The 9,104-nt window shown below is 44.8% G+C and overlaps 1 protein-coding gene across 1 annotated transcript in view; it reads left to right on the forward strand.

Annotated features, from left to right (window-relative positions):
* Positions 1–1,296: 1,296 nt before the first annotated feature.
* SETD7 (SET domain containing (lysine methyltransferase) 7) overlaps positions 1,297–9,104 on the forward strand; it is a gene marked incomplete at its 5' end in the record, with an annotated part of 11,920 nt that continues 4,112 nt past the window's right edge. Inside the window, 3 exons of the mRNA XM_009084998.1 lie at positions 1,297–1,426; positions 6,026–6,227; positions 8,722–8,911. Of these exons, the coding sequence (XP_009083246.1) occupies positions 1,297–1,426; positions 6,026–6,227; positions 8,722–8,911 (522 nt within the window). The remainder of the gene's footprint in view (positions 1,427–6,025; positions 6,228–8,721; positions 8,912–9,104) is intronic.

Here is a 9,104-nt window from a genome sequence, read left to right on the forward strand (position 1 = left end):
TCTGAAGCCATGCAGATGGCTTTTCCCATTGCTGTGTGCACAGCTTGTTCCTTCTCTGAGCACAAGGCTCGAGGACTGGTAATACTGAAGTGCCTCTTGTTGCCTGCATCAGCCTGGGCTGGAATTGCTCCTTCTGACACTGAAATGTATTTCTGCCTTTATATATATGTGTGTTAAACCTGTCCAGTTTAAGGCAAATTTGGTCAGGGAAGAGCTTGACCCAAAGCCTGTGGAAGAGGATGCATGTGCTGTCTCTCATCTCTAACAGGCTGTGTACACATCACCAGGAGACTTGGGGAATCAGAGGTGACTCTTACTTAGAAGCATGGAAGAACATGAATATAGGCCAGCTTTTACTTATCTGACAGTTGGCATGCAAAATTGCATGCCCTGCTGGCATGTCACAGTGGGAGCTTGTTACACCCTCCAGGGTTACCCTGTGGTGAAGGCAGCCCTGCCCAGCCCAAGCGTCCTCATCCTGCAGTCAGAGAAGGGCTGGGGGCTCTGAGCACATGCAGGTGGACTGGGCAGTGAAATGCTCCTCTGCCGTTTCCTTTGACTGTGAAGAGGTAGATAGAGGTGCAACAGGAGGCTTGCTGTGCTGTGCTCAGGGCTGACCCGTTGTATTCAGTCAAATACAGGCTGTGCAGGTGAGGATCCAAGGGTGCTGCGGTTCCGCTGTGCAGCAGCTGAGGGAGCTGGACATCCTGTGCACCCGTCAGAAAGGCACGGGAGGGCAGCATTTCAAATAGTAATGCAGGTTGACTGAGATGCTGCAAGGGCATAGCATTACAGATACTCTGTGCTCCTATTTCTTGAAGTTCCAGTGATCATAGCCGCAAGGTGCCACATCCAGTTATTCCCAAGGCATGGATTTATCAAAAGAAAAAGTCAGGACTTTATTACTCCATGGATTGAAGTCTAAATCTGTCCTGTCCTCTCAAAGAAATATATGTTTTAGATAAAGAATTATTATATTTTTGAAGATGTATAGTAATACAAGTTAGAATAATACAAGTCTTGTTTCATTTAGAAATGTGTATTTTTGCTTATTATTCTCTCTCCTATCTCTCATGCCTTTCCTTTTATCCTGACCCTCTTTATTTTAAGCAATGTGTTACACGAGTACAAACTACGGTGGTACTGAATCTCTGATCACTGCTCCTAACAGCAATGGTCCAAATGACTTTTGCATTGGGGAGCTGCTGTATTTTGAGCATTTACACAGTCAGAACAGGTTTAAAATTTTATATAAGCATTAACATGTTCTTTTGTTCTTTGTGAATTTTATTTCAGGGCATCTAGATGATGATGGGCTGCCACATGGATTCTGCACAGTCACCTATTCATCAACAGACAGATTTGAGGGAAACTTTGTGCACGGAGAAAAGAATGGCCGTGGCAAGTTCTTCTTTTTTGATGGAAGGTAGACTCTGGCTCTTCCATTTGGCATCTACACTGTTCCTTCTGCTTGCAGCAATACAAAGCTAATCTGCCTTGTTCTATGCTGCTGAGTTTCTGGATAAGATTTCTCATTACAAACTGTTGCTGGAAAGTTTACTGCTGCTGTAGCCATTCCTTTGTGGGCTTGGCGCTTTGTGTGTACCAGTGGTTGGTTCCTGCTGGGAGAATGCAGTGGCATGAGCTCTTTTATCACTGAAAAGTTGCGAACTAATTAGAAACCATGAGAACTGGGAGGTAGTCAGAACTATTGGAAGCCATGCTGACCATGACTTGGGCCTCAAAGTTATAGCTGCAGGTGGAATTCTCTGTCCTATAGTGCTGTACAGAGACTGCAGCTGGAGCGTGAGCTCCCTGTGCCAGCCCTCGTGCACAGGGGCCTACCCTCTGCTGCTCTTGGAAATGGTTTAGTGGTTAAAGGACCGAGTTAAATACAGGTTTGTTACCAGCTCTAGTTAATCGTCTGCAAGTTGCTTTTGGTCTGATTTACTTTCAGAAAAGCCCCTATAATTTCCCCTCTTTTCACTGGGGATTGTGACAGTGAAACTGGGCTAGTCTGTGCCTATGCATGTGTTTTCTTCTCAGGTCTTCGTTATGAACACCTTGCAAGTCTTCCCCCCACTGCAGCATTCCTCCCTGCAGTTGGTCAGAATCTCCTCCAAAGAAGCAGCAGATGTATAAAGTGACACAATCCTTCATGGTTTTGCAGCTGTCAGTGGCACTATGAATAGCAGCTGTTAAACTGACAGTCATGCTGGGACTGCTCTCCTCCTGCTCAGCATAGTTCTGAGCAGGAGCAGAGGTATTGTGCTGTCTCAGTGAGTCAGCTCCTTGTCTGTACTTGCCTTTGCAATTGCTTCATACTGAGGATTGTGGGGTTTTTATGAGAAATATATTTATTCAGTTATGCAGAAATGATCAAGTCTCCAAGCTTGGATGAAGACAAATCCCCACTATTGCTGGTAGTGGGCTGTTTAAACTTCTGTGAGTGGCTGAAAATCACTACTGCCCCGCAGCTGTTTTCTCCAAAATAGGCTTTTTTTCAGCTTGGCAGATAGCGTCTCTGGACACGTGCACAGTGCTGCTGTGCCGGTGGATGATCTCAGCAGGGCAGGTGCTGACTGCACAGTCAGAGGGACTGACCCTCTGTGTAGGGGGCTGCTCCTCCACATCATGCAGGGGACAGGCAGTGCTCTGTGGGAAAAGGCAGGTTGCTGCTGAGCCTTTTCTGTACTGCTGCAGTGTTGCCAGCTCTTGTCTCTCTTTTTTTCTTTCTTTTTTTAAATTTTTAGAACCCTTAAAAACATGGAACAGTTGGCTACTGATGACTGCAGGAACTAGCAGAATGAAAACATACAAAAATAGTCTGCAGTATGTTTTTGGAAAATGGGATATTTTTGTAAACTATCATATTTTAGTTTGGCTGAAGCAGCCTTAGCTGAGCCGTGTGTCATTACTGAAGATGACGTAATTTACTTAGCTGTGCCCAGCTAGCAAGACTAAATTGCTCTCTGGAATGACTGATTCAGGAGTCACAACATGTTGCAGGAAGGATGACCTCGCATAAAGCAGGACATGCTGTTTCCATTAACACGGGCAAAGCCAAGTGTTGACAAAGAGTAATGAACCTGCAGAATCGCTTGAAACACCTCTTCCCGTGCAGAATCCTGTGCCTCCCAGCAGTGTCAGCTGGTTTCAGCACTCCTGGGCTGTTTCAGGCTGCTGGTGAAGGCTAACAGCTGAGCTCCTGTGGGTCTGTGGTTGGGGAGTGGCAGAGTGCTGTCAGGTACTGGACTGGCAGCAGCGTAAGTGTGCTTATTCGCTGAATGTTGGGGAGCAGGACTGGCTGCCTTCCTTGGTCAGTGAAAACTTCTCACCTTACTGGAATAGCTGCCCCCTTCCTGTTGGTTATTCTAGGGACTGGAAACTTGGAGTGAAGTATCAGTTCTTCTTTCCTTCCTCTTCAAAAAATGCAACAAACCCCAACATACTCTTTCAGAGAGAGAGAGAGAGAGAGAGAAGTTTCATCTCTGGCATCTTCCCTGTTTTGGGTTGTGTACTGGAGCTTTCTGTGGTGCCAACACCTCTGGTGTGCCCTTTGTGCAGTCAGGGTGAGCCTGAGAGCTGTCCTCGGCACAGAGCTGCCCTCTCCCTGCACCGGACACTCCTGTGAACTGGCATCTCCCAGAGCACAGCAGAAAAAGTAGTATTTTTATGAAAGTGTTTCCAGTGTTGCCATATGGAGGAAGCGAGAGATGAATGGATCAGTGTCTATCAATGTTACCTCCATACCTGGAAGGATACTGCTATAAGTGCTTTCCCCTCCAACTCTGACCACTGGTTTATTTTTTAGGTAGTGAGTATCTTTGATCCCTCCAGGCATAATCAATAATGGGAAGACTGTTAAGTACTGACTTTGGTAAAACTTTCTATTATCAGAAACATGATCACCTGAGAAGCGAAACAGAGAAATACAGATTTGCATTGACAAGATTTTGTTTATGGAAGACACAGAAGCTATTTATTACTTTCGGTGTTGTTCAGGTCTTAGCTGCAATTATCATGTCTGGCTGCAGACTTCGCAAGCTTTGGTGGGGTGAGGGTGGAAATAACCCAGAAACTGTGGAAAGCACAGAAGTTTTAGAGAACCTGACTTTTTAGGCAAGGTTGAAGGACATGGACTTCTTTCTTCAGGTGTCGTTCTTTTGATTTCCTTCGATGAGGTGGATCTTTTGGACACTTGGAGCTTAATACAGAGAGAGAAAATGTAGAAATTTGACTTACAGTAAAAGATACCTGTTCCAGTGCACTGTTGTAATTTAGCAACATGTTAACTTCAACTAAAACAATTAAAGGTAACAAGAAGGGGTTTTTTTTGTTATTTTCATTACATAAACTGTGGGTGGCTGCTTCTTTTAAAGAGTAATGCTACATGTGGACTCTGTGTGTTGTTACCTACAATGAGATTCAAATCTGGTGATCTATGATAAACTAGAGGGGAAAGTGGCATCCTTTATAGTCAAGTGAGGGCTCTGATTTCTGGTTCCCTGGTCTGCCCTGCTCCTTCCCTGTGCTTTGATGCCACAGCTCTCTGTGCAGCTCTGTAGCAACCTGAATCAAGAAATTCATGACTGAAAAGTAAAATAGTTTTCCTGCCCCTTCCTGTTTTGCATCTGGTTTGCATTGAGGCATTTCCTGTAACATGTTTTCCTATGGAAACCTCAGCCAGCTTGCCAAAGTTATGTGAAAACAGCATGAGGTCTTAGAAACGAGAAAATGAGTTCTGCAAGAAACATTCCTTCTGCAACTCTTGGAAATCTGTTCTGTACAGTTGTGTGAGACATGTGGAGTGGAGCTCCCAGACGCCGTGTGAGCTTTAACCTTGGGTGTCTGCGTCAGAAAAGGGATCATGCAGTGAGAACACGTGTACTGCAGCTGGCTATTGGCTGCCTGTGCTGGAGTAAAGGCTAAACAGTTTGCCTTCCCTTATGCTAGTTCTAGCATGAGAAAGAAATAACTGACTAGATCCTCATTTACAGTTGTGTTTTTATACTTTGGGAAGCAGGTTGCCAGGTGTCACTCTGTCCCTTCTGCGGGGTTTGCCAGACAAAACCAAAGTGAAATGTTCCTTTGTTCAAGTCTGAGTGCAGCACTGGTTGTGTTTGACAGGCCATGTTCCCTTCTAACAGAAATGAGTGAAAAATGACAGTGCTCTTAGCAAATCCTGTGCAGGTGGCTGCTAAGTGTATTGCTGGGGAGCTGACACTGTGCTGGAGCAGGCTACAGGTTGTGCCCTGTCATGGTCCATCTGTATGGCAGCTTAAGTTCATCTTGCCAGAGAGGTGTCAGTAAAGATCCGAACGTAGGAGGTAGAAAATCTTAATGTGAGAGTAGCAATAATTTATTCCTTGACTAGGAGTGTGGAGGAATGGCTCTGCAAAAAGGGACATGATTTCCTTGAAGCTGACAACCCAGCTGGTAGTGTGGTGTAAGGCCTACAGCACACTGTGACTGAGCCTTGAACCTGCTGATAAGGACCCAGCTCTGCCTGGCAGAGCTGGCTCTGTCCGGCTCTGAGTCTGGTGTTAACAAGCTCCCTGGAATTCCTGAAAACATCCTGGAATGTGGACAGACACCTGCTTGCTCCAATCATAAGTTTGCCCTGGACACTTGGACAAGGGCAATAAACCAATCATGTATCCGCTGCGTTCGCGTACACTGTGTGAATGTCTATATATATCTTGTAAGCACTAAGAATAAAGGAGAACGACCATACTCATATTGAGACTCATCGTTACTCCGGGTCCGGATCCCACTCCAACACAGGAGTGTCTGTGCACTGCTGTAATTTGCTGCTCCAGCCTACCAAAACTTCTGAGCACTGTAATTTGGGTGAGTGATGCTGTGTCCACGTAGCACACCCTGTTGAAAGGACACCAAGTTTTCTCCATAGAAGCCAGGTTTCTGGTTTTCATCTTGGCTTTCTAGTGGGTCAGGGCTTTTCAGTTCACCTCCAAGAGAGGTGAAGACTCTTCCACTGCTGTTTTCTCTCTCTCTTCACCAGCACCCTGGAGGGGTACTATGTTGATGATGCCCTGCAAGGCCAAGGAATCTACACTTACGAGGATGGAGTGGTCCTTCACGGCACATACGTGGACGGAGAGCTGAATGGCCCAGCCCAGGAGTACGACAGTGATGGGCGGCTGATATTCAAAGGGCAATACAAAGACAACATTCGACACGGAGTCTGTTGGATTTATTACCCAGTAAGCCTGACTGCCTGCTGTCCTTATTGCAGAGTAGTACCATTATGTACCTTTCTTTTCTCCCTAGCTGAAACAAATACCCAACACGGCTCATCTCTCCACAGTCAGCACACAAAAAAAACTAGATGAATGATGCATTCTGATTTTGGATAATCCAACATGCAGTTAAAGCTTTTCAGTGTCAAATGTTTGCCCAGTGATGAGATTCAGCAAGGCTGCAAGATATCTCCACTATTTTCATCTTCCAGGGAACCCAGCCCTTTGGAAGTGTATTTGTATGTAATTCGTATGTAATGTAAAAATAGTATGTGTAATAATTTATGCATTATCTCCCTGGGAAGGCTGGACCAATGATTTTGCTACTTTGTGGTGCTGGCTGCAGGTGAGGAGCTTGGGAGCTCTGCGGGTTATTGCACCCTGCTGTTCTTATTTAACTGTCTCCAGTGCTGCAGGGTATGGTGGGAAGTCTGGCTTTGCCCAGCAGAGCAGATGTAACTGGTGTGAGAGCTGTGCTGCTGAGCAGAGTGAGAACGAGTGCTTTACTAGTGAAGCAAGCCAGAATTTTATCTTCCTCATTCTTGATGAAAACTCAGATATTCTTCTGGGAAACTTGGGAAAGATGTTTTATGTTCTTTTACAACCATGCTAGTTAAGGCAAAAATGGTGGTACTGGGTTTTAAGTGTTCTTAATGCAAATTTTGAAACTTTTAATTCCTATTCAGCCTTACACAGAACTTCAGGGTTTAACGTTTCAGTTCTTACCTTGTGCATGTAATTAAGGTGCTGGTCATAACCTAATTTATTTGTGCTACATATGGCACAAACTAGTTGCAGATTTGCTTCTCAGCACTTACCATGGGCTGTTCATTTTATTTACTGGGTTTCATTACTGCCATTAAGCACATGCTAGGCTCAGCAATGCTTGGTGTACACTGCCAAACTGTTAGCGTAGAAAACACATAATCACGGAATGATTATATGGGTGCTTTTATTGAAGAGCTCTGGGAGTCAGGGTACAGACCCAAATCTGACTCTGACATGGTTCTGAGATGGATACATTTTTATACTCTTCTCTTACATAACCATGGTATAGTCATGTGTTAATCGTTACTTCGCTATTGTTCCATTGATTTCATCCAAGCATGATTCGAGTTCCCTTTCATCATTGTTATATTTCACCCAAGCATGAGTTTGAACCCCCCTTCCATTATTGTTGTATTATTATTTATTATGCAGGTGGGTACGTACAGGTGGGTACCCAGGTGTACATGCACGGGTACACATCGTTCTGCTAAGATAATGATCATTCTTGTCATTAAGGCCTATTCTAGCTGCCTTGCCACTAAGGCCTACTTTAGCTACCATGTTTTTAGAAACATTTTGTCCCATGTTATCAAAACAAGTAGCAGTTTTTCAGTCCTGGTGCATAAAATGCACACAGCCGACCCTTCAGTTCGTGTATCTCCTGCTTCATCTTCCAGCTGACAAAGGGTTGCTGTACCTTCTGGAAATGTGGATAATTAGGCGTTGTTTATCATCTTGCCAGACTGAAGGATGCAAAAAAACAAACTTTTGCCATGGGAGCAATTGTTTCTTCATCATTCTGTGCACTAACTTTTTCCCAGACTTAAGGTTCACTGTTGCCTACTCCTGCATGCTTGAAACTCTTTCATCCTTGGACCTGAACAAAATGGTGTCACTCTGAAACAGAGTCTGCGCACAGTGGTCTTAATCTCAGTCAGTCTGCTTCCACCTGCTGGTTTTGCTCCACGGTGTTATTTGGAGATACTTCCTTGTCCCTTTTGAAATAAGCACCTGAAGTGGTTAGACCTGTGCTAATCTATGTATCACATCTCTGCAGTTCCTAAACAGACTTAAGGTGAGTTGCAGGTGATTCACAGATGGCGAAGCCCAAGGGTAAAGTGTGTAAGCCTTAGAGAGGAAAAGTGTTGCTGCAGATGGCTTTCAACCAGCAGTTGTTCTCACTGAGCACCACGTAACATTGGGGAGGAGATGCTGGGACAGTGAAACTCTAGTCAGCCAGCAGTGCTTTTCTTCTTTGTTATTAATGGGCTTGGGCCTTTTGAGGTGCCATAAATTAGCAGTGAGGAAGGCAGCATCTAAGTCTCTTCTTTCCTCTGGCACAGTATGATACTAACCATACTTGGACAAAGTTCCTGTGTGGCTTTGGGACTTGGTTTGCAGACTGTTCACATAAAAATTTCACCATCTGAAACTCAGTATTTGTCACATGGAAGGGAAGACCTTGGGTTTTACCTATTCCAAACAACATCCCGATTTGTTTCTTTTATCAGTTTTATCCTAACTGGAATGACTTCATACAGGTCCTTCATGTGTCTGGTTCTCTCTCATTTTCAGGATCTCACATCCTTAGACTGCTTTCTTAAAAAGTTGGGAGAAATGCTTTTCATTTAGTGGAAGTAGTAAAGTGTAACTAAATGCTTTGCCTTTTGTTTCTTGCCTGTGCTTTCAGGATGGAGGCAGCCTTGTGGGGGAAGTGAATGAAGAAGGGGAGATGACTGGAGAGAAAATAGCCTATGTGTATCCTGATGGGAAGACTGCGTATTCTGGAATGTTCATAGATGGAGAAATGATAGAAGCAAAACTGGCAACTCTGACAGCTGTTGAGGATGGGAAACCGCAATTTGAAGTAGCACCAGGCAGTGAGTTCAGCTTACACTGAAACTTGGGTTCTCACTACCAAGCCTGTGCCTCAGACAGCTTAATTTCTGCAGAGTTCCCCACTAGAGACTGTGGGCTGGCTGTGGAGGCGTAGTCTGTTATTGAGAGGCCCTTCTGAGCAGACAGGCAGGTGGAGTGATCCCTTTGCCCTGGGAACAGACAGGTGGTGACCCC

The sequence above is a fragment of the Acanthisitta chloris genome, unplaced genomic scaffold, assembly GCF_000695815.1.
Source record: "Acanthisitta chloris isolate BGI_N310 unplaced genomic scaffold, ASM69581v1 scaffold27751, whole genome shotgun sequence".
Classification (NCBI taxonomy): Eukaryota; Metazoa; Chordata; class Aves; order Passeriformes; family Acanthisittidae; genus Acanthisitta; species Acanthisitta chloris.